The 26,679-nt window shown below is 31.5% G+C and overlaps 2 protein-coding genes across 2 annotated transcripts; both read right to left on the reverse strand.

Moving 5' to 3' along the window:
* Nucleotides 1-306: 306 nt before the first annotated feature.
* Nucleotides 307-3,151, reverse strand: LOC109799023 (aluminum-activated malate transporter 2). The gene is made up of 6 exons (XM_020359497.3): nucleotides 2,657-3,151; nucleotides 2,408-2,548; nucleotides 1,990-2,262; nucleotides 1,632-1,762; nucleotides 1,401-1,544; nucleotides 307-1,000 (listed from the first exon to the last, which is right to left on the reverse strand). The coding sequence occupies exons 1-6, from the start codon at nucleotides 2,928-2,930 to the stop codon at nucleotides 527-529; spliced, it is 1,437 nt and encodes a 478-aa protein (XP_020215086.2). The 5' UTR covers nucleotides 2,931-3,151; the 3' UTR covers nucleotides 307-526.
* A 16,205-nt stretch (nucleotides 3,152-19,356) lies between these two features.
* Nucleotides 19,357-22,226, reverse strand: LOC109799217 (aluminum-activated malate transporter 2). Its single transcript, XM_020359770.3, has 6 exons — nucleotides 21,716-22,226; nucleotides 21,453-21,593; nucleotides 20,997-21,269; nucleotides 20,742-20,872; nucleotides 20,511-20,654; nucleotides 19,357-20,105 (listed from the first exon to the last, which is right to left on the reverse strand). The coding sequence occupies exons 1-6, from the start codon at nucleotides 21,987-21,989 to the stop codon at nucleotides 19,632-19,634; spliced, it is 1,437 nt and encodes a 478-aa protein (XP_020215359.1). The 5' UTR covers nucleotides 21,990-22,226; the 3' UTR covers nucleotides 19,357-19,631.
* Nucleotides 22,227-26,679: the final 4,453 nt, after the last annotated feature.

The following is a 26,679-nucleotide window of genomic DNA, read 5'->3' on the forward strand; positions in this document are numbered from 1 at the left end:
ATTCTTAATGACAAATATTGTGTCATTATAGATATGTATGTCATTATATGTATTTTTTTCTAGTGATAGAAATATCAACATAAATTATAATGTTATACATACAAAGTTATAAATATACTATCTTAAACAATCATAGAGAGTGTGTTGAGAAAAATGTGTTAAAGAGTATATTCATAACATTTTTTTTATTATTATGGTATGTTTTAAGAAAAGGATATTATTATGGACCAAATAATTAAGTAAAATAGAGATTGATTAACAGTTTCAAATTTAGAGTACAAAAAATATATTAACATGATGTTAATGTCACACAAGAAAAGTAAAATGAGAGTGTTTGTCTCTAATCTATTGAAATTCACAATACGATTTTTACATTATTGTACACAAGATACCCTTCATGGTCTAAGAAACACCAGGGTATATCTCTTCTGAATGCTCACTATAATGTAATGCACTATTAGTTTATTGTGAATAATTTTAATTCAATTTTGAAGCAATGATGATTATTACATTCCTTTATGTATTGTCAAACTATGTTTGATTTTTCACTCTCTGACAGAGCTAGCATTGACTCCTCAACAAGAATAACAAGTTGGAGGCTATCAGTCTTAGGACTCGATTCAATGCATTCACAATTTGAAGATTGTGATGGTTTTGGTTTTGGAGATTTATCTATATCTTCAATACGAAAATGTGTAAGGGTGGAAAGATCATTAACTGAATCTGCTATTTTCTCTGTGAATTCGACAATATCAATAAGTAGTGAGGCCACTGTCACAACTGGTATAAGTGATAAAAGGTCTGTTTCATTCCATGAGCTTGATTGGAATAATGACTTGAGGCTCTTCACTATAACTTTTGCATTTGCAACATGTCTATTTGAAGAAGATGACCTAGTCATTGTTTTGATTGATGATCCTAGTTCCTTCAAAGCTTTGCTAGATTCCAAACTCATTTCCAAGCATAGCTCTTGGATGGTGCAATGAATTTCAAGGGATCCCTACAAAGGTTGTAGCAATTAACAATGTCAATATATATGTAATCATGGTCCATAATAAAGTTTATATTCAAATACATGCAAACTCATTTTATAATTCTAGAAATGAGAATGATAATAGTTGAATCAAATTATTTGCTTGTTTTGCCAATGTAGACAAAATAATTATTATATGGTCCAAGATAATCATAATCACACCCAATCGTCACATAACATGTAATTAGTGTTATTAACTCTTTCTTATAAATTAAAAATCTTAATCTACATGGAGATTAATTGAGACTTTAAATATATTGTAGTAGTTTTATAACATAATTTCTCCTTCACATGCCATTACTATTTAATGATATTTTACTTGTCGACGTAGGAAGTTAAATAATATTCATGATGAATAGATGTATACTTGGATGTCAGAACTAAGGTGTGCATTTAGAGCTTCCATTCGATATGCACATTGGCGAGAAAAGGCACCAATTTGGAGGTATAGGTCCCAAGGATGACGAAATTTGAACTTTCCATGACCTGGCTCCCATCTTGCAAAATTGACCTACATAATGAAGAAAATTACATGAGACATGTGCATGAGATTTTCATTTAGGTGAAGAACTGATGAGTATATACAAAATCCACTCACCAGAGAGTCATCGCTACTTTTAGAATTAATAACTTTTTTGTAACCTTCTAAATATGCCTTATCTTTAGAATCTCCTATATTATCTTCAGATTCTCCTTCTTTTGATATTTTGAAGTATTCCCGCACAAAAGCTGTAAAATATAACAAGTTATATATGACTTAAGTTTTCCATTTTCATATTATAAACATAGTCATTCATAGCTTTGGGCAAATGTAATTTATGAATGAATTACTAGAGTCAATTTAATTAGTAGCAAAAGGAAGTTAGGACAATATGTGCAAAATCTTGGGTTTCATTATTGTAATTTCTATGAATAATAAAAAATGCAATTTATGATTTTATCCATGAAAATCTAACCTTCCAAGAAGTTGCTGAGTATTTCCAACTTGTTAGCAGTGGAATAATGGAACTCTTCACCAGCCCACACAGGACAAACAAAAATGGAAATCATCACACAAGCTGAACCGCCTATAATAATAGTTGATAACCTCTTGTGTGCCATTTCCAATACCTCGTCGTCTCGAAAACCAGAAACGGATATCAAAGAAAATGTCAAGATGAATATAAGCATCCCGTAATCATATCTTGCCTTCACTTTCGGAAAAAACCTTATAAATGATGCTATGGCAGCTGAAAAAAAAAAACACAATAACAATCAAAATAGTTATACAATCTAAAAATAACTAGGGCTTTATTCTTTTGGCCTTTTATTTTTTTTAAAGTATTATTATATTTTATTACTATTGACTTATATATATAGCAATTTTTTTTTCACCTAACACGAAGACAAACGCGCCAATCAATATGGGTTCCGCTGTTGCTCCAGATAGGCTAGCTAAGTGATGAGCCCCAACACCAAGAGCACCAGCTCCAAACGTTGCAATTGTCCTATTCAAACCTTTTCCTAGAGTGGCTCCTAAAAACGTGTCACATAAATATATACATATTAATTAGTTAGATAAAAAAACAAATAAATTAGTATGATAATGAATTAATTAAAATATGCATACATAAACATACATACCGACTGTGTACTCAAAAACCACCACTACAGTCATCACAGCCCACATTGCTGAAAGACCAAAATTTTCATATAATGGTTGGTAGTAATAGAATAGAGAAACCATCGAAATTGAAAGACCAACTTTTACTGAATGAATCACTTTTCTAGGATCATCTTGTGCTATCTCTTTTGTTAACCTAGAAATGCCCAACACCTTCTCCTTAACAACCTTTGGCAAGGCCAATACTCGACCGACTACCCCTTCTTTCTCTTGGTTTGTGTTTGGAGATGCCATCTCTCTTTGAACTAAGAAAATGATCGAGTCACAAAGCACGGAGATATTATGAACTAACAAAATATGTAACAAGGCACTTAATGCTTAATTTGGTTCCAACCAGCCACCTTCTATGTTTATTTATAGAGTGAGGGATGAGAAAGCACCCGATTGAAAACATGGAGAATAATATATATTTTAATGCAATAAACATTAGCTATTTGTACGGTTAGAGTACAAAGACATATCTGCTTTCAAAAATGGGTTTGAACTCTATAAGGTGGAAAAGCCATGGACCCTCTCAATAAAGAAAATAAATATATTGGTGCTATGCGACAAAAACTGATAGTGATGGTGCATTCTATACGTGTGTGGATAGTGTGTTACGCATTGCAAGTTGCCCACAAGCTTTGAAATGCAAAAAACTGGTGGCTTGTGACACTTGGCTTCTGTGACATATCAGGAAGGTAAGATAAGAACTCATCCACTTGAATGGTAAAATCTGGAAAAATGATATTGGAGTACAGCTTTAGTGGTAAGAATGCGGTAAAGTTTATGTATGATGATGGTAGCTAGCTGTAATCTTTTTGTTATAAAAAGAATATAATATATATGTAAGGACTAAGGAGTTAAGTAGGTGTAGGACCTAAATTTTAAGTTAAAGTTTTAAAACACTTTCAAATATGAATAATGCTATATTAAAAATGGATATCATGGTAGGAGAGGCTTAAACTTAATCCAATTCATTATTGTCTTCAATCTCATTGGAAAAACAGTGACATCTAAAGGTTAGGGTTAGAGGGTCCCTAGGAAGTTAACATCAGGTTGTAATTAAGGACTTGGCCACTCATATATAATAATTTGTGACTTACTATCATTTTCAACTATTGTATTTCGTCTTATACAACATCAGTGATAGTAAGGTAAAGCTTTTAATGAAACTGACAAGTCCTTATTGATTCAATGGAATTTATGACACGGGATTTTCTGCTTATCTGTATCTTAGTATGTCATTGTTCGTGGAAGCCGGTGTGTAGGTCCCTGTAGTTAAAACCCATATAATAATTAACGGCAATAACTTGTTGCAAACAATTATTATTTCTTGTACAAAGTTCTTTCGTTTCACTTTGTCTCTTTATATTGCTTTTTTAAATCCTGCAAAAATTTTAAAAATCTAATTCTCGATCCTAGTTACTTTTTTCTTCTTTAATAATCCAACGGTGTCAGAATTCATCATAAAATAAAAATACAAACCACTCGAGTTATTTAATTGTATAAACTATTTATCAAATCAATCACTTTAAAAGATGGGTGAAGTTTTTTTTATATAATTTTTTTATACATAAAATGATAATTAAGAGATGATACTCTCAAGATTAATGAGTAGGGAACTAATAATATATATTAAAAATTTAAAATTAAACATCAGTGTTTACTTAATAATTAATTGAAATTCAATAATTTCAGTTTGACTCAAGATTGTTCTTGTCAAATTGAAAGTTAGCAAATTTCTATTAAAGAATTTCACTTCTAGCACCACTATAGTAGATATATTCACCGGAATAAGATTTTAGTCCTTTAAGAAGGTGATGGGTGAAGTTTTTAATCGCTGACTCTATGTTGCTTGAGTAATATTCTATAATTTAGATATGATAAGTGTAGGAGATTAATTATTTATGAACAGACGTGATATATGGTATATAATGAAAGCTCATATAGGTTCTCCATTCTCGGTTGCAAATAAAAGCACTTTTGTTTCTCAGTTTTGAAAAACTCTTGGCAGTAGAAGTATAGTGGAAGACACCTCATAGCAGTAGAAGTATATTGTCTTACACTGTTTCTACTTTTTCCGCACTTTAGCATATTCAATCTGTGGTGATCACCATAGACTCTGAACGCACTTTGTGTTTATATTTTAATTTTTCTCTTTTATATCTTTAGCATTTCCTCTGGATGAGGCATGGTAAATGTACTCCGTGTACCATAGCAGAGCAGAGATCACTCCATTGGGAGTGCACCAACATAGCCTAATACTGCATAATGTTCCACTTCCACCACCTTAATGCGCCCTGCCTGGTCACAAGCTAGCCATCAAGTTTATCCTTGTGATATTCTTTTTCTCTACCATGGGTATTTTTTAACCCTTGTGATATGATATTATCGCTAGTGTGAAGAGTTTTCTCGTGACAGAAATTAAAAAAAAAAAAATTGGTTAATTACTAGTAATATGTGTGGCGCATGTACGCGTGTGTACGTGGATATTGTGTGTTTACATACATAATGCATGTAACAAGCTTTTATTTTTAGTGTATATATCATATCTCTCTTTCAGAGTTAAATAATCTTCACATTTATAGTTGAATTATTTTGTCTCATATTTAATGTTATTGACATACCGTATAAGTAGGAGGGGGGAATGAATAATCTAGTTATAGAAGTTATAGAGTGATGGAGAATAATCGACAAATTTCTAGGGCAAAAAATCGAAAACAAATATGTGTGCAAGTAGTATTTTCGAGTTTATGATCGATTAGATAGAGGCATTATCAATTGATAGAAGCATACAGCCACAAAATAATTGCATAGCTTTTATATTTTATTTTTTTAGTAGTTGAGAAAATTTGCTGCAGATATTTTTGAAGACTCTGGAATATATTCCCTCTTATAATGCACCATAATAGAGCTTGGACAATGTTTGGTGATCAATAATGGCCACAACCAGGTAATGAAAAAATCATCACCACCATAATTATTGACTAGATAACCACCTTTGTGTGCTTGTGGTATTAAAGGGTTACACTTCATATGATTATATCCATAAGAAGAGTACAAATTGAGAAGGTTTATTTATAAGTAGAGAAATTTAACAGAATAAGTATTGCCATAACCACAGAGTATAATACATATGATATAACAAGCAAATTATCTTTCCATTCAATTAATGGGATGGTGAAAAGCATCAACCCACTTTGGTGACTCCACTTTCTTTCCACCTGAGAGGAAGTAGCATAACATGTCACGTGCCATAAATGCTCATGACCATACCTATGTACATAGATGTAGGCATAAATTAAAATAATCATCCGGCACGTTTTCTGAGGGAATAATCATGATAAGTACTTCATTTATGAAATCAAGTTTTAATTATTATAACTTGACACAAAGGGGTTTCCATGGTTATCATATATATTCCGTACTTTGCACTTGTATGTTTGTTTATTATTGACCACTAACTACATGGAGAAATTGACAAGCATGTAATTCGCAAAAACCATATTGGCATTAATTAATTGCTGGTGGTTATTGTGTATGTTTGCTTAAAATATCTCGATCTTCACTCATAATACGATTTATAATTAGTTGTCAGGTTGAATTAAGATAGCCAGCTTATTTATGTATTGCTTCCTAGTTCACACGTTAAAATATTACCTCAGCATTTAATCTAGTTTTTATCCAGTTAAGTATTCAACTCAATTTTATTTATTTATTCATAGTATGAAACCAAGTCAATCGTTTACTAGAGACGATTTATTACCCAATCTTTTAACATATATTAAAGCAATTGCGTATTTAGTAATTAAGTTAAAATTATTTTATTTAGTTAATTTATGTCTTATGATAATTTTAACTCAAATTTAAATTAATATGGTTGCTAACAACAATTTCTTTAACATACACTTCTCTTAAAAAATTATATTTTTTAGTTAAAATTATTAAAGATTCATTAAATAAGGCGTAAAATTTACTATAACTTATAATTTTAATAAATCAATCAAATAAAGTGTGTTAAAAAGTACATTTTTAATCTTTTTCATATTATCGTCGCTTGTTCTAAGTAAAGGTAAATCATGTGACCAACACAATTAAGTGAAATGGAGGTGTTAGGATCACTCGAAGACCAGGTAACTCGAAAAGCACATTCAGGAGTTTCAGGAAGTATCAAAAGCTCAAGCTGTCCGTATTCAAAATACAGTCGAAAAAATGAGTCGAATCAAACCGAGAAGTGCTCGAAAGATGGAAATTACTGAAGGTTTCCAAGTAGTGAGTAGTTATCTCAGAACGGTTAACGAAAAATGGATCGAAGTGGAAAGAAAAAGAGTGGAACGAGCGGTTACGAGAGGTTACATTCTAAAATCACCTATTGAGCATAGTGGATGGCGGTTACCTTTCCATGACGCACATGCACTAAAATTAACCACCTTCATTTGACTCTATAAACACGAAGAAATATGTACTTTCAAGAGGTCGGAAATTTCATACTCACATTTCTGTAAGCACTCTCTGCCTGCGCATATGGCTTTCGTGCACGCATCTGCTGGGTATCAATTTCTTGACCACTTTTCTTTGCTTTTTAGGAGTAGAATTAGCGTAGTTTTCTTAGTTTATCTCGTTTAAACCCACGTAGTTGTATTACTTCAGCATTGTAATTCTGGAACGTTATGTAAGTTGAACCATGATTTGTATTGCAAATATCTCAATTATTCATCCTGTTCATCTTTACATTTATATGTCTGGAAATTATTGCTTGTTAATTATTGAAGAATCTTTAGAAACAAGTAATTGTATTACTTCAGCATTGTAATTCTGGAACGTTATGTAAGTTGAACCATGATTTGTATTGCAAATATCTCAATTATTCATCCTGTTCATCTTTACATTTATATGTCTGGAAATTATTGCTTGTTAATTATTGAAGAATCTTTAGAAACAAGTAATCACTAAATCTTCCTACTACTCCTCTTCTCGTTTTATAAGACTAAAACTCAGAAACATCACATATCTAAATTGAAACGTTTTTCGTGCTAGTCTAAATAAAAAGAGCCCATAGAACTTAATTCCACCGTAAACAAATTGGCACGCCCGGTGGGACCCGTTTAATTTAGAACATAATTGGACTAGTTTTGGGTATGTATGTTGCATGAGACTTAGGAGTGGAAGAACAATGTCTACGTCTAATAGAGAAACAGGCACTAACAACAATAATCACGTAGATGTAGAACAAGCAAATTCTAATCCTGATAATGTGACTAATGTAACCAGGGGGGCAACGTCTTCATCCCCTGTGTTACTCGAAAACACAGCTAGGCAAACAAATGTTACTCAGGAACTAGCGAATGTCACTAGAGAGTATCCCTGGGGTATGCCACAGAATTGGCGAAATACTCAACCTGTGCATGTCGAAATGCCAATACCGCTAATAGGACCCAATTCACAAATGCATGTATCCCCACATGGTTATAATCCTGGGCCGAATGGCATGGGTTTTGTTATGCAAGACCCGTATCAGCGTATAGGAACAAGTCAGGAGGGTTCTTTGATTCGACCAGGGAGTTATATACCTACGGGTATTAGTAACCAAGCCATGATGGCTCTTCGACAACAAATGGACCACAGTAATCATGACATGGTCAATTTGCTGTCAACACAAATGCATAATATTATGACTCCTCTGTATGAATTGATAAATAAAATTGGAGATAAATTAGGTGAGGGGTCACCTTCGAGAGCCATGAGTGGAAATCTGAATGAGATGGAAAATCCTGGGGGGCATGAGAATTTTCACCGGAACGTAGTTCGACCTAATAAAAACCCACAAGATGATTTAGACCAAATGGTAGAGAGGATACTCAATAGACATGGATTCGATATAGGTCGAAATGAACGTCCATATTTTGTGTCAGCCTTCCCTGATTATATCACACAGGTAGAACTACCCCGTGGAGTAAAAGTCCCAAAATTATCGAAATTCGCGGGAGAATTAACTGAGTCAACAGTGGAACATATAGCTAGGTACGGGGTTGAATGTGGGGATTTAGCAAATAATGAATATTTGAAAATGAAATATTTCCCTAGTTCATTAACCAAACATGCTTTTACATGGTTTACCACTTTGCCTCCTAATTCGATACATACTTGGGTACAGTTAGAGGGTAGTTTTCATGAGCATTTCTTTAGAGAAGAAACGAAGGTTAGTATAGTCGATCTAATGAACATTAAAAGACAAAATAATGAAACGTTAGATGACTATTTAAATAGGTTCAGGCAATTGAAATCTCGATGCTATACTAATATACCTGAACATGAATTAGTTAGAATTGCAGCAACAGGATTAGATTTTTCGATACGCAAGAAATTAGTAAATGGACAATTGAGGGACATGGCCCAACTTGCTGAGAAGGTGAGAAGGATCGAACAAATTAAATGGGAAAAAGAAAGTAGCGTATTTAGAAAATTCTGATTTTAGTGAAGATTCTAACTGTGAAGCTTCGAGTGAAGATTTTGAGATTAATTTAGCAGAACTACGTCCCGGACCTACGTACCAGTGTCAAATGCTAAAACCAGGGGGTAATATGGAAGGGAATTCGAATAAGAAATACAGTTTCGATATAACCAAAGCAGAAAAAATATTTGACATCTTATTAAAAGATAAGCAAATTATTCTTCCAGAAAATCACAAGATTCCACCATTCGAGCAAAGAAAAGGAAAGAAGTTCTGTAAACACCATAACATGTATGGCCACTGGACTAATAATTGTGTACGTTTCAGGGATTTGATCGAAAAGGCGATTACTGATGGTCGTCTTACATTCGAAGGAAAAGACATGAAAGTTGACACAGACCCATTCGCTGCTCATACTGGATATGCCGAACCAGTCTCTATGGGGGTCAACATGGTGGATGTTACTGTGGAAGAGGGTGAAAACATCGAGCCTATCTCTGATGAGAAACTCGAAGAGTTAATGGAGGATCTTGCCAAGGAGCAAGAACTCATTTACCCAAAGGAAAGAGTCGAGAAATCATACAATAAGAGAGTCAAAGCACGTAGTTTTCGAGTTGGTGACTTGGTGTTAAAAGTGATTCTTCCCATGGATCAAAAATCTCGACACTTTGGGAAGTGGTCTCCTAATTGGGAAGGTCCCTTTATAATCGAGCAAGCATATTCGAAAAATGCATACGTGATTAAAGAAATTGATTCGAATGTGAACAAAGTTATAAATGGAAAATATTTGAAACACTTTCATGAGAGAGCAGAATGTTAAATAGTTGTTCGTTACAAGCCAAAGAGAAATTCAAAAAATCAAGATTGAAAAATCTAATTATTACAAAGCTTGGACTTGAAATCTTTAAAAGCCTTATAAGCCTCATCCAAGCTTTGCCTTCGAGCAACACATTGACTCTCCAGATGTTTCTTGTGCTCCAAAGTTTTGGCCAGTCTCGAAGAGATAACCTTGCTTTCTTCTTTTAAGTTCTTCTGACGTTGCACAACGTCTTGACTTTGAGTCTTCAAAGCGGCCTGTTTCGAGCGAAGAGTATTCAACTCATGCTGCAAGGCTTCAATGGACGCTGTGCAATCTACTTCTTCCTGTTGTAACTTCTTTAAAACAAGGATCATCTCCTCAGTAGCTTTCCGAACGGAGATTAGATCTTCGCGGAGCTCTTCGAGTTTAGCACGATCTCCCTCGCTTTCAACTTCAATCTGAGCCACTTCCTGGAAAGTGGTAGCCCACTTCGATCGAAGATCTGAGGCAAGAGTATAAGACTGAGTAAACTCTTGTAGCTCGATATGGATTGCAAGAGGAAGGTCAGAGAAGGCAAGCAAGTCTTCGACCATCTGCTCGACTTCGACTTTGAAGGTTGGTTCTAGGAGGGCTTGATCCAAGTCCCAACTACAAAAATGAAGGCTGGTGAAAAGATGAACATGTTGAGATGCCCCAGGAACAAGAGGTATATCTCTCGACATTTCTCGAGAAGAGTCAATGTGGATGATTTCGACATCCTATGATGAGCAAATATCTAGAAAAATCAAGAAAGAAGGAAAGGTGATCGAAATCAAAATAAAAATACCTTGGGAACCGACTTCATCGCATCCTTAAGAAGTTTCTCACTGGAAGGCTTTTGAGTTTTCTTGGAAGAAGGGATCACTAGTTTTCCCTTCCCTTTATCTGGCTTTTTTGTGGTCGAAACCTAAGATGGGAAGACACATCTTTATAGTCAAGTTGGTTTCCATGTTGATACTCGAAATAACAAATAACAGAATACTGAGGCAAGTTTACTTACAGTTTTGGTGCTGCCCGAGTCCACTTTTTGTTTTTTCAAGGTTCCAATACTCTGAAATTTAAGGATCGAGATAGGTTTTCATCGAAGAAATATAAAGTCACTATTTGAAGCCATTCGATGAGGATTCAAAAATAACTCTCGATAGGAATTCAAATCTCTCTGGGTAGTATGTGCATCAAGATTGAATTCCTAGGGGGGCATTTGTTAGGATCACTCGAAGACCAGGTAACTCGAAAAGCACATTCAGGAGTTTCAGGAAGTATCAAAAGCTCAAGCTGTCCGTATTCAAAATACAGTCGAAAAAATGAGTCGAATCAAACCGAGAAGTGCTCGAAAGATGGAAATTACTGAAGGTTTCCAAGTAGTGAGTAGTTATCTCAGAACGGTTAACGAAAAATGGATCGAAGTGGAAAGAAAAAGAGTGGAACGAGCGGTTACGAGAGGTTACATTCTAAAACCACCTATTGAGCATAGTGGATGGCGGTTACCTTTCCATGACGCACATGCACTAAAATTAACCACCTTCATTTGACTCTATAAACACGAAGAAATATGTACTTTCAAGAGGTCGGAAATTTCATACTCACATTTCTGTAAGCACTCTCTGCCTGCGCATATGGCTTTCGTGCACGCATCTGCTGGGTATCAATTTCTTGACCACTTTTCTTTGCTTTTTAGGAGTAGAATTAGCGTAGTTTTCTTAGTTTATCTCGTTTAAACCCACGTAGTTGTATTACTTCAGCATTGTAATTCTGGAACGTTATGTAAGTTGAACCATGATTTGTATTGCAAATATCTCAATTATTCATCCTGTTCATCTTTACATTTATATGTCTGGAAATTATTGCTTGTTAATTACTGAAGAATCTTTAGAAACAAGTAATTGTATTACTTCAGCATTGTAATTCTGGAACGTTATGTAAGTTGAACCATGATTTGTATTGCAAATATCTCAATTATTCATCCTGTTCATCTTTACATTTATATGTCTGGAAATTATTGCTTGTTAATTATTGAAGAATCTTTAGAAACAAGTAATCACTAAATCTTCCTACTACTCCTCTTCTCGTTTTATAAGACTAAAACTCAGAAACATCACATATCTAAATTGAAACGTTTTTCGTGCTAGTCTAAATAAAAAGAGCCCATAGAACTTAATTCCACCGTAAACAGGAGGCTAACATTTTCAAATCTAGAGTACAAAAAATACATTAAAATGATGTTAATATCGCAAAAGAAAACTCAAATGAGAGTGATCACGACTAATTTTTAAAATTCACAATACAAATATAGCATTATTGTACTTAATACCCTCATGGTGTATGCAACATCAAGGTATGCCTTCTAAATATTCAATATGGTGTAATACAAATCTTTGTTGTGAGTATATAGTTTTGCTTCAATGTTGAAACAATGATGATTATTACAATCCTTTACGTATTAGTCAAATTCTATTTGATTTTTCACTCCCTAATACAACAGCACCAACTCCTCAACTAAAATAATGAGTTGGAGGCTATCAATCTCGGGACCCAATTCATGAACACATTTAATTACAAAAGATGCGATCGATGGTTTTGGAGATATATTTGTATCTTTAATATCAAAATGTGTGAAGGTGACAAGTTCATTAACTTGATTCTACTATATATTTTCTTTGTTAACCCAACAATATCAAAAAAATAAGGAAGCCATTATCACAATTGGTATAATAGATATATAAAAGGTATATTTCTTTGTAGCAACCTCGGTCGCGACGGGACGGCGAAAAATAAATTGAAAAAGAGGAGTCGCCACCTATGTTTTTTATGGAAAAACATTGGAAAAACCATAAAATAGAAAATAGTCTACGAAAACCAGATTTTTAAGTTCGGGAGTCGATTACGTGTGAGGAAGGTATCAGCACCTCACAACGTTCGTCCTAAGACGATTACCTTTAATTAATTAAACTAATTATTTATAATTTATAAAATATTTATCTCACAAAAATTATCAAATATATTTTATTTAACTAATTTAAATTATGCATTGAAAAAAAGGTTAAAATTATTATTGTTATATAAAAAGGAGGATAATATTTTTTTTTTTATTTTTTGGCTCGACAAGATTTAGTTCTTGCTCCTACATATCTTCATGTGTAATGAAGAATCAGAGTCACGTAGTTCTTTGTAGAAAATATTTGTATGTTGATATTTTTTAATTAGATTTACTTTTGTTAAATATAGGATTCTTGAACTGTCTAAGCTCATTTACCCTAAAAATATAAAATTGACCAAGGTGTACACCAAAGTCAATTCAATAAAATTATAATTATAATTATTGCTAGAGATGTTATGATGTTAAAAAATTTCTTGGTTGAACATTTTTGTTTTTGGAGAAAAAATTTAAAGATAAGCTGTCACAACTTGTACTTTAAATTCTAAGGTTAAAAAGATGTCACATCTAATTAACCATTCCTCCAATAAAATTTTTGATACAAATACTTTGAATATTTTATATTGAATGTTGTGGTAATATTTTTTTGATATAAATTATATTTTAAAAATTTAAATAAGAAGAGCTTTAAGGTGACAAATTGTCACAACTTGCACCTTTAAGCTTTAGAATCAAGAGAATGTCACATTCAAATAATTTCTTTTAAAATATGTTTATTATACATTGATTAAATTACAAATGTTAGCTTTCATTTTCACCAAGTGTTTTATTCTAAAAGATTTAGAACTTTCAAACTGTAACGGCTTGTGTTCTAAGAATTTAAGATCAAAAAGATATTATGTCAAATTAATCATATTTGAAATTTCGAATATTAACCATTCTATTATTAATCACTAAAGATATTTAAATTTTAATAGTTCATCCTATAATAATATATAATTAATATTGTTATAATAATAGGAAGAATAAAATATAAACAATGCGCTTATTTTAACAAACTTCATTTATATAGATTTCATATATGCAAGCTCAAACGGTGATTTCACGCAAGTTCATCCTCAGGGGGTTAAACCTTTACGTAATGCAATAGAGCTAAGATATAAGGGGTCACATAAAATAGCAAACTGCGTGTTTAAAGCTATTGATGTTAAAAAGAAAAAAACGAAAATTCATGACACATATACATGGTGAATGTAGTGTAGGAAATAAATAGTGAAAGCACACTAAAGTATGTCAAATCATGCTGTAAGAAAAATTGATAATGGTAGGAAAAAACAAAAGCCAATAACACATCTTTATACAATGTGAACGTAGTACCAGGGGTTGCAAAACCATTGAAATGTATCACATCATACTCACAAAGTTTTTAAAATAGCTGCTTGCTTACAGATTTGATGTGAATCCTGCCTGTAAGAAGGTGCACTGTGCAAGAGATGATTTTCTCAAAGGTGTTTCCCAGGCTGCACCTCATTGACGGTCTCCCTCTTGTTTAGACATTTCCTTCTCCTTTTATGGCTCTTCCCCTTTTTTTTCTTTGATCCCCCAAAATTCCCCCTTTTTATTCTTATCCCCTCCCCTTCTTCCAAGAATCGTATATAAGTCAAAGCATGCTGTCAAAAAAATGCCAGCTTGCTAATTTGCAATTCCAAGAATTGTTTTATGCATGGCACCAAAACCCAACTTTTATACTAATATAGAAACTTTACAGGATAAGGAAAAAAGTTTCGTTGGCCACAAAATATATTTGTTGATGCGGAGGAAGATTTGGCTTCTCTATTTGTCTTTTTTTGATTTTTCATTATGTTTATTTATTATTTTTTTTAACACAAAATTGACATTTTCCGGACGAAATTGGGTTACTACATTCTTTCCATGAACTTGACTGGAGCAAAGACTTAAGCTCTTCATTGTAGCTTTTTTGTTTGCAACAAGTGTATCCAAAGAAGATAGCGTATTCATTTTTTGGATTGATGATCCTAGTTCCGTCGAGGTTTTGCTAGATTCCAAACTCATTTCTAAGCATAGCTCTTGGATGGTAACACAAATTTCAAGGGATTGCTACAAAGATTACAACAAATAACAAAGTCAATATATATGTAATTATGGTCCATAATAAAGATAGTGTTAGAGAGCATATTCATAACATTTATCATATTATTTATGGTATGTTCTATGAAAAAGGAGATGAAAAATTAAACAAAAAACACAAAGAAGGGGGTCGAATGTGTGTGTAAGGTTTAAATTTTTTTTTTCGCAAAAAAACAATTATAAATTAATTTCAAAAATTAATATTAGAGATAGATGTTAGAGAGAGACAAAGAACATAAAGGTGGGGACCAAAGAAACATACTGAAACAGAACGAATGAATATCTACCTTCTTCTTCTCATGGTTGCTAGATGGGTACAAAAAGTTAGACATATGTAAGATTTTTTAAAGATGGGGTAAGGTAGCCAATAAGAGAAACAAATGAGAGTAGTGACATGGCTTTGTAAGGTTCAAAGTGATTAAAAATGAAAAGGAGCTAGAGAAGTAATTAGACAAGATACACATCTGAAGCATGAAAATGCACGTCAATGTTCAAAAATATAGGAGAGACGCATGGAAAAACAATGATACTAGAAAAACACCTTAAAGGTACATGGAAGAACTAATGTTAGTTGGGGACAACAATATGCATAACCAAAATAAAGACGAAGGTTGAAAGAAAACTTATAAACAAGCGGTTAACGGAGAAAATAGAGGAACAAACAAAAAAGGAATGATAACAAAATGGAATAGAAAAAAAATGGAGATGATGTGGAAGAGGAAGAAGAAAGAGTGGAAGGGCACAAACATCAAAGTTAAAGAAGGAAACATCAAATGGTTAAAGGAGAGCTGGATAGAAAGATTAAAAGATGAAACTAATTTCGAAAGTTTGTAAGGGGCTCTTGTCCCATATGAGGCAATAGAGACCAAGGTGAGATACATGGGAGATATGGTGCTAATAACAGGAGTTTATGAGGAAAGGATAAAAAGAAAAGTTGGCTATTCAAAAGGATAATTTTTGGTCATTATTCCATTCTATACAAAAGTGGACCTCACACATTGCAATAGGAAACAAATTAGTGTGGGTGAGGTGTTACGACATTCCTCTCCAAGCATGGGGTCAAGACTATTTTTCAAAGGTTGTTAGTATATTTGGGACACTCATATCGATAGACAAAGAAACTTGTGATTTTACCAGAGTGGATTTAGCATGGTTACTTATTAAAACTGCTTCCCCACAACTAATTCAATATAGTAACAAGATCAAAATTAATGGGCTTAATTATTTGTCAAGTTAGGGTGGTTGAGGAATTTGTTGCAAAGATAACCCATTGTAATTGCTGGTTAGAAGTCTCAAGTATCTTCAAGTGGGGAATCATTAACGGAGAGCAGTATAGGGAGGGATTTGATCTCATCTATCGCAGAGTGCTTAGGCAACACAAAGATGGAGGCAAATGCGGAGTTATAAGACGTGACCCAATTCTTGGCTCATCACATGCATCGTCAAAAGAGGTTCAACAAAGAAGATTTATACCGTTACACATTGGACTATGATAATATTTGTAGGACATTTTCACTAGGTGACAAAGAAAAAGAGACAAAAGGACAATTCAAAGAGTACAATAGTTGTAATGTAGACGTTGCAGGGATAACATATCAAACAAAGCTAGTAGAAAGTATACAAGGTGGTGAAAAAAGTGGGACCTAGATCGCCGAAAGCAACCTAAGAAAATTAGTTCTTCAATCTAATCAAAGTGTGGATGTGAGCATCAAATTCAATTCTAAGAAGGAAGCCAAGTGTACTAACAATATTGAGCCACTTGGCAATCCAAGAGTCCAATTGGCACATGGTCAACAAAAGGGAGGATTTGTAGATATGGACCAAGAGAAACCCAATGGTGGATCAACAAAGGATAAGTTGGTTGCAGGAAGGGGACAATAACAGAATATATTTTCACTCAATGGTCAATTTGAGAAAAAGGAAATGCACCCTTAGAGGTTTAAACATTGTTGGTGTTTGGGTGGAGGAGGCTTACGTGTGTGCATTATTGAAAAAATATATATAATTTATTGTTTTTGGGTTACGTACAAAATTGATTTAACATTGATTTTGTTTCCACTAATTTTATATGTAAGAACTTTTAAAATCAAATGTGAATCAATTTCAAAAATTATATACAAAGTCAATTATTAAGAAATGATTTTGTATATACCTAAACATAAAATTTACCCATACCACACTTGCCAACCCTGCTACATCTTCCTCTTCTAGCCAATCTTCGCACTTGTAAGCTTTACAAGGAATTCGTCAACCATTAGTGATGGTACACAAATGATTAACAGCATGCGCCAAAAGAATAATGTATATTATTACATGTAAGTAGGACAAAATGAGTCGTGTCCCACGGTCAGCCCATTGACTTGTCAAAATTTGGTGACCTAGGTCCATCATTCTAACCCGCCAACTCGCCAAGCTCATCTCTCCAAGCTCACCAACCTGCCGTGCGAAATTGTGGGCTAGTCCATCACAACTCACTAGTCCGCATTTGAGGTTCTTGTTAAAAAAATAGTAATTTGTAAGTTTGTAATTTAGTTTTAATTTTGTTGTAAGTAGACTAATTTCTATTTGATTTTGTTAGTTTGTAATTTGTTTTTGTTGAACATATATTATACACAATGAGTATGCATTTTCAATTTCATGCGGATATATTTATTTATTTGTAGTAGTTTTTTGTTTGAACATAAAATACATTTTTTTTGTAATTTTTTTTAGTGGTACGTGGGTTGGCCCGCTAGTTCGCTAGCCCGCCTTTAGGCGGGGTGAACCAACATTCCCAGCCCATTTTTCAATGGTCAGCTAGCCCGATCCATTTTTGACAAGTCATTGGTAGGTTGGGCTAAAACGGGCTGGATTGATTCATTTTACCACCCCTACATGCAAGCCAACCTACTTGAACAAATATATAAAGCCAACCTAAGTCGCTAAAAAGCAAAAGACAAATCTTCACTTTACAGTTACATGTAATTGAAAAGCTATGTACAAAATCACCAAAAACAAAATGAAACGCAATGCACAATAATGATATTACAGATCCGTGGAACAACTCCAACACTACAAACACTGGAAATGATAACTTAGTGCACCAAAAAGAAATGCAGTGCATGATGATAACACATATCTAGTGAACAATAACCTTGGTCGCACGAACAACTTGTCACCATATCCAAGCTCCTTCACTACCATGTTGCTCTCATTCACGTCACACAACCCTTTTGTTGTAATTTGCACTACATGAATAGCCCTTTGCGTTCCGCTACTGTTAATGGCTTCGCACAATTGCAACCTCAACCATCACTCTTGTTTGCATAAAGAAGTCTTGCTCTGGCTCCCATTGTCGTCGCCCAGCGTCGAGATGCAAAAAGATGTTGGCCTTAACGCCCCTCCCCCTTACGACCATCTTGAGCATGCTACTTCAAGGGCGAAAGATAAACTAAAAAATATGTTAAAGTGGCTAGATAAAAAGTTAAAATGAAGAGGGTAGACGAAGTAGTTGGAGAAAAAATTCAAATGTAAACTATCTTTTAAAATTGATTATCCTCTGACCAATTAAATAAAATACATTTAAAATAGGTTAAATTTTTAATCGATTTAGATTATAATATACTAAATCAGTTGTTATTTTACAGATTTTAAAAATAAAGATAAAGTTATCTTTTAAAATTATTTATTTTTTTAACCATTTTAGTATATTACATTTAAAATCAGGTAAACTTTTAACCGATCTGAAATATAGTATACTAAATCAATTGGTATTCATCATATCTTATTTGTATAATTTCAAATCATTCATTGCGTCATTAATTAAATCAATTGTAATAATACTAATTTAATCGCCTGATCTCGTAAACTATTTTTGCACTAGTGCAAGACTTAAACATTCTTTTTGTAGTATTTTATTTTCTAGATGTTGCAATGTAACTATTTACTATACTATTTTGAGTATATGAATAAAAGAGGAAATAAAGCATATATGCATTTATAAATTGTACAGATTATAAAAACACTTATCAATGGTTATTTATAAACATTTTTAGGGTTTGATTTAAGCATGAAGACTTTTATACAAGCATCGGACTTTTGTATACTAAAAGACGGACCTTGGTCTAATGCATTAGACTTTAGATGCAAACGCTAACAAGTAGTTGAAATTTAGTGTTACACTTGTTCATTTTACTTATTTGATAGAAGATAGTTTATTTAATAAAAAAAATCTACATTTCTTCTATACTTTGAACGCATGGTTCCTGAAATGATTTATATATCAAAATCATGACTTTGTTATCATAAAAAATGGAGTGGTAGATGTTCTCATTCATCTTTGGTTTAATAGGAGATTATTGACAAAATAATTAAGTAAAATAGAGAGTGATTAACAATTACAAATTCATAATACAAAAAATATGTTAACATGATATTAATGTCACAAAAGAAAACTAAAATGAGAGTGATACTCACTAATCTTGAAATTCACGATACAAATTTAACATTAATTTGTATTTAAGAGACCTTTCATGATCTAAGCAACATCATGTCTTCTGAATGCTCAATATGGTGTAATACACCATTAATTTTTGTTGTGAATAACTTTGATCCAAGGTTGAAACAATGATGGATATTACAATCCTACATGTATATGAATTGTCAAACTATGATTGATTTTTCACTCTCTGACACAGCAAGCGTTGACTCCTCAACTAGAATAATAAGTTGGAGGTTATTAGTCTTGTTACCCGATTCAGCACAATCATAGTGTGGAGATTGTGATGATTTTGGTTTTGGAGATTTGCTTGTATCATCAATATGAAAATGTGTAATGGTGGCAAGATCATTAACTAAATCTGCTATTTTCTCTATAAATTCAACAATATCAATCAGTAATGAAGTCATTGTCATAATTGATATAAGTGATAAAAGGTCTATTTCTTTTGATGAACTTGATTGGAGCAATGACTTAAGGCTCTTCACTACAACTTTTGCATTTGCAACATGGGTATTTGAAGAAGATGACATAGTCATTGTTTTGATTGATGATCCTAGCTCCTGCAACACTTTGCTAGATTCCAAACTCATTTCTAAACAAAGCTCTTGGATTGTACAACGAATTTTGGAGGATCCCTACAAAGGTTGCAACAAGTAACAATGTCAATATATATGTAATCATGGCCCATAATAAAGTTTATATTTGAGTACATGCAAACTCATTATTTGGTTCTAAAATGACAATAGTTGAAATTCAAATTATTTGTTTATTTTGTCTATGTATACAGGGAGGAATTATTACATGGTCCAAAACAATCTTAATCACAACCAGTCATTACATGACATGTAATTGGTGTTATTATTAAGTCTTTCTAATGGTTTAATTTTTTTTTAATTATATTCCACATGAAGATTAGTTGAGACTAAATATATTATAGTAATTTGATAGCATAATAATTTGTCCTTTACTTGCCAATTCTACTCAATGACATTTTACTTGGACATAAGATGTTAAAGAAGTATAAGATTCATGATGTATACTTGGACGTCAAAACTAAGGTGTGCATTCAGAGTTTCCATTTGATATGCACACTCACGAGAAATGGCACCAATTTGGAGGTATAGGTCCCAAGGATGACGAAATTTGAACTTTCCATGCCCTGGCTCCCATCTTGCAAAATTAACCTACATAATAAAGAAAACTACATGAGATTTGTACATGAGATTTTTATTAAAGTGAAGAAGTGATGAGAGTATACAAAGCGTACTCACCAGATATTCATCGCTACTTTTAGAATTTAGAACATTTTTATAACCTTCTAAAACCGACTTGTCTGTAGAATCTCCTTTGTTGTCTTTAAATTCTCCTTCTTTTGATATCTTGAAGTATTCATGTGCAAAAGCTAAAATATAACAAGTTATACATGATTAAGTTTTCTATTCTCATGTTATAAACATAGCCATCTATTATAGCTTTTTGCAAATGAAATTTATGACTTAATCCATGAAAATCTTTGTAAATCAAACCTTCTAAGTAGTCGCCAAGTATTTCCAACTTGTTGGCGATGGAATAATGGAACTCTTCGCCGGCCCACACAGGACAAATAAAAATGGAAATCATCACACAAGCCGAACCCCCTATAACAGTTGTTGATAGTCTCTTATGTACCATTTCCAACACCTCATTGTCTCGAAAACCAGACACGGATATAAAAGAAAATGTCACGATGAATATAAGTATCCCGTAATCATATCTTGCTTTCGCTTTCGGAAAAAACCTTATAAATGATGTTATGGCAGCTGCAAAAAAGTAAAAAGAAAAACAAAACACACACACACAATAACAATCAAATTAATCATACAATTTACAAATCAACGATGATCAATTGAAAATAGCTAGAGCTTTATTCTTTTGGCCTTTTTTTTTTTCTTAAATATTAATTATTGTTGACTTTATTTATTTGTTAATTTCTTTTTCTTTACCTAGCATGAAGACAAACACGCCAATCAATATGGGTTCCGCTGTTGCTCCAGATAGGCTAGCTAAGTGATGAGCCCCAAAACCTAGAGCAGCAGCTCCAAACGTTCCAACTGTCCAATTCAAACCTTGTCCTAAAGTGGCTCCTAAAAACGTGTCATAAAAATTGATTAGTTAGTTCAACAAAGCAAAAAATTAAGCAAATAATAGGTTAGTTTGATATTGATGATTGAAATATACATACAAACATATATACGTAGTTACGTACCGACTGTGTAATCGAAAACCACTACTACAGTTATCACAGCCCACATTGCTGAAAGACCAAAATTTTCATATAATGGCTGGTAGTAATAAAATAGAGACACCATCGAGATTGAAAGACCCACTTTTATTGAATGAATCACTTTTCTAGGATCATCTTTTGCTATCTCTTTTGTTAACCTAGAAATGCCCAACACCTTCTCCTTAACAACTTTTGGCAAGGCCAATACTCGACCAACTACCCCTTCTTTCTCTTGGTTTGTATTTTGAGATTCCATCTCTCTTTGAACCAAGAAAATGAGTAACAAGGCACAAAGATATGATGTTGTTGCTTAATTATTAGGTTCCACCAGCCACCTTCTATGTTTATTTATAGAGAGAGGGGCATGAGAAAGCACCTGACTGAAAACTTGGAGAATAATAATATATATTTTAATGCAATAAACATTAGTTATTTGTACGGTGAGAGTACAGAGACATATCAGCTTTCAAAAATGGGTTTGAACTCTCTAAGGTAGAAAAACCATGGACCCTCATTAAAGAAAATAAATAGATTGGTGCTATGCGACAAAAATTGATAATAATGGTTCATTCTAAACGTTTGTGGATAGTGTTATGCATTGCATGTTGCCCACAAACTTTGAAATTGAAAATCCTGATGGCTTGTGACAATTGGCTTCTGTGACAAATCAGGAACGTAAGATAAGAACTCATCCACTGGAATGTTCAAAAGTGGAAAACAGCTATTAGCTTCAGTGGTAACGATGCGGTATAAAGTTTATATATGATGATTATAGCTAGCTAGCTGCAATCTTTTTGTCATAACATTATATATATGTAAGGAATTAAGTAGGTATATATAGGACCCAAGTTTTAAGTTAAACTTTTAAAACATTTCAAATACGAGTGATGCTATATAAAAATAATGGATATTGTTAATTTATGAATTAATTATCAAATAGTAAAAACTTATTTGATTGGTAGAATGAATGGGGAGGCAAATTTATAATGATAGACTTAGTTAAGAGGAAAACTAATTTAGAGGAATAGTTAGAACAAATTTAAGTAGTGAAAATGACTTACTAGTTTTTTGATATATAAATGTTGGGTACATGACTTATTTATAGGCTTTAATATCACCATTCATGTTTTATGTAGAAAATTCTAGATATATCTATTTTAGAGTTTTCTATCTATATATAATTGTCTACATAATTCTAGAATTTGCATCATCTAGTAGTTACTAGCATACATTTATGTGTTTTTTTTTTTATAATAATCTAGTTTATTCTAAAAGTTTGTATCATATATATATATATATATATATATATATATATATATATATATATATATATATATAATGTTAGGAGAGGGCTTAAACTTAAGTTGAATTCATTATTGTCTTCAATCTTGTAGTAAAAACAGTCGCATCTAAAGGTTATGTTTAGAGCGTCCCTACGAAGATGACATCAACTTGTAATTAAGGAGTTGGCTATTCATATATAATAATGTGTGACTTGCTATCATTTTCAACTATGTATCGTATTTCGTCTAATACAACATCGGTAACAGTAATGTAAAGCTTTTATTTAAAATGACAAGTCCTTATTGATTCAGTGGAATTTATGACAAGCGATTTCCTGCTTATCTGTATCTTAGTTCGTGGAAGCCGGTGTGTAGGTCCCTGCAGTTAAAGCCCATATAATAGTTAATGGCAATAACTTGTTGCAAACAATTATTATTTCTTATACGAAGTTCTTTCCTTTGCATATATAATATCATCTTTCGCTTTGTCTTTTTATATTGTTTTTATAAATCCTGCAAAAAAATTGTAATGATCTAGATCCTAGTTATTTTCTTCTTCTTTAATAATCGAACAGTGTCAGGAATTCACCACAAAAACAAAAATATGAATATAAATAAAAACCTCCCGAGTTATTAATTGTATAAATTGTTTATCAAATCAATCACTTAAAATAAGTGGGTGAAGTTTTTAATTGCATGAAAAAGTATGACTCCTTATGTTGCTTGAGTAAATATTCTAGAATTTAGATACGATAAGTGTAGGAGATTATTATATGAACAGATGTGATATAGGTTATATAACAAATGAAAGTCGTAATTTCTCCATTCTTGGCTGCTTGCATTTAAAAGCACCTTCGCTTCTCATCAGTTTTCAAAATCTCTTAGCAGCAGAAGTATAGTGGAAGACACCTCATTGCAATAGAGGTGTATTAATTGTCTTGCACTGTTTCTACTTTTTCCGCACTTTAATTAGCATGTTGAATCTGAGGGTTTTTTTTTTTTTTTTTTTTTTGAACAGCATTGAATCTGAGGTTACTATAGACTCTGAACGCCCTTTATGTTTATATTTTAATTTTTCTCTTTTATATCTTTAATTAGCATTTCCTCTGGATGAACCATGCTAAAGTACCACAGCAGAGCAGAGACCAATCCTTTGGGAGTGCACCCACGTAGCCAAATACTACACGAGTATCTTTCGATATGTTAAATCACATACTAATCTCATTCACTATACTATGGTTATCATTTAGAAGAATTTTCTTAAATAAAAAATATCAAAACTTTTTACTAAATAAATCAGTTTTATAACGTGTAAGCACGTAGTGTATAATTAGTACATCAACTCATCAAATTACTTGTGATATTATTTAAAAATATAGAAAAGCTAAATAATTTGTAAAATCAATTTATACTAGACTTATTTAAAATGAAAATCATGTTCCATGCAAATAACTATAAATATTATATCTATATACAACATTATCTTAAGACTATTACAAGAAATATTATATGTAGTAACGTAAAAAAAATGTTACTATAAATAATATATATATAAATAATATATATATATATATATATATATATATATTTATAATCTATTTGACATATAATTATACATAACTTTAATGTTGATTTTAATTGAGATTTAATAACATATTTTGTGTGTCACTATAATTTATATATATATTTTTTAATAATATGTTAATATATGTTATATTTACTGTGTGAGTAAAAATAATTTTTAGTAATAATTTTTGTGTCACTATAATATGTGTGTCGTTATATGACAATTTTTTATAATAATGTGTTATTTAGTGATTTTAAGCATTATTAATTATAAATTATTTTTAAGAAAACTCTAATTAATATAATATTAAATATTCACATTATATAAGAAGATAATTTTGTTTGAAATTATAGTAGAACATTCATCAAAAGATAATTATATTGAGATTTAAATTAAAGTATTTTATAAGGCAAAATAAAGAGTAGCAACTATATAGAACTTTTAAGTTATAAAGAACTCACTCCACTTATCAACAAAGTTGATAAATGCATATGTTTTAAACAATTAAAACAAAATGAAATCATTTAACATTTGAAATTAAAATAATGATGTATTTAAAGTTAAAAAGTACTTCCAGTTACAATTAAAAAAATTAAAATAAAATAAAGTTATATATATATATATATATATATATTAAATTTAAATATAAGCCTCTTTACATTTTAAAATCTTATAAATGGGTTTTAATTTATTTATCTATATTTAAATATTTGAAACAATGATTATTTTTAAATATTTAATTATATATAATTTTCTTAAAATATATGTATTAATTGAAAATTTTAAGAAAAACTCACTCTATATATATAAATGAAAATAATTATTTCATGGCAGAGTATTTTTATAATCTTTTCTCTAATAAGATAGTTTATAGGATTTTTTTCAACGAATTTTTAAGAATATTTAATCTTGTGAAAGGGGAAAAATGCGATGACATATGTGACATATGTATAGCTATGAAAAATAGTATTTGAAATTTTAGAATTATCAAGTGTTGATAATTTCAACTAATTATTATATGTATTTAAGTTTTTAATTTACAAATTTTTTTTTAATAATACTTAATTACATACATGATGCATGTAATATATATATATATATATATATATATATATATATATATATATATATATATATATTATATCAGTGCTCTTTCAGTGTCAAATAATTATCACATTTATAATTGAATTATGATGTCTCATATTTAATGTTATTGACAAACCAGATAAGGAGGGGGAATGGATGATATAGTTGTAGAAGTTATAGAGAGAGAGTTGGAGAATATTTATCGACCAATTTCTAGAATAAATAAATATGTGCAAGTAGTATTTTTTGAATGTAAGATTATATTTTCAATTGATATTTTTCCTCTATGTAACCCAAAAAAAAATAAAAATCAATTGATAGAAGCATACAGCCACAAAATAATTGTAAAACTTTTATTCTTTATTTTTTTTTAATAATTGAGAAAATTTTCTGCAGATATTTTTGAAGACTCTAGAATATTCCCTCTTATGATACGCCATAATAGAGCTTGGATAATATTGTTTGATGAATAATGGCAGTAGGTAATGAAAAAAATCATCACCAACATAATTAATTTGAATAGATAACCACATGTGCTTGTGTTAGTGCTTGTACAAAAAATATTACAACATATAAAAAGTAATTACAACATATAAACATATATATATATATATATATAGTATATAATATAATACAGAATAAAAATGGAAAATAACAAAAAGATTATATATATATATATATATATAATTAGAAAAAGATAAAAACAAGAAATGAGATGTATGTAAACTCTTATCTAAGTAAATAACTTGGAAAAAAAAGATAGAAGATTTTGAAGTTTTCATGTTAAATAACCTAAATTTACAATATATAATATATTTTTTTTGTTATAGTTATGTGTTTAAGGTGTTATTTGTATTGTTGAAAAACTTAACAATAGTTATACAATTGTTGTCTCTAACATGAAAACCAAAATTCATCACCATCTTAATGAAAATCAATCCCCAAAGTAAGTGATTCACTAAAATAAACTCAAGTCTCACTTTGTTTTCTTCTCAACTAAAAGGTCAAAC

Source organism: Cajanus cajan, chromosome 8, assembly GCF_000230855.2.
Source record: "Cajanus cajan strain Asha chromosome 8, NIPB_CcT2T_4, whole genome shotgun sequence".
In the NCBI taxonomy this organism is placed as follows: Eukaryota; Viridiplantae; Streptophyta; class Magnoliopsida; order Fabales; family Fabaceae; genus Cajanus; species Cajanus cajan.

Bases quoted from the DNA above. Each gene is read 5' to 3' on its own strand.
- LOC109799023 (XM_020359497.3), bottom strand. From the start codon at position 2,930: ATGGCATCTCCAAACACAAACCAAGAGAAAGAAGGGGTAGTCGGTCGA. The intron at 1,545-1,631 runs GTGAGTGGATTT...TTCATTATGTAG, and splicing joins AAAGTAGCGATGACTCTCTG to GTCAATTTTGCAAGATGGGA. The intron at 1,001-1,400 runs GTATACATCTAT...CAACCTTTGTAG, and splicing joins ACCTTAGTTCTGACATCCAA to GGATCCCTTGAAATTCATTG.
- LOC109799217 (XM_020359770.3), bottom strand. From the start codon at position 21,989: ATGGAATCTCAAAATACAAACCAAGAGAAAGAAGGGGTAGTTGGTCGA. The intron at 21,270-21,452 runs GTAAAGAAAAAG...ACTTTTTTGCAG, and splicing joins CGTGTTTGTCTTCATGCTAG to CTGCCATAACATCATTTATA. The intron at 20,106-20,510 runs GTATACATCATG...CAACCTTTGTAG, and splicing joins ACCTTAGTTTTGACGTCCAA to GGATCCTCCAAAATTCGTTG.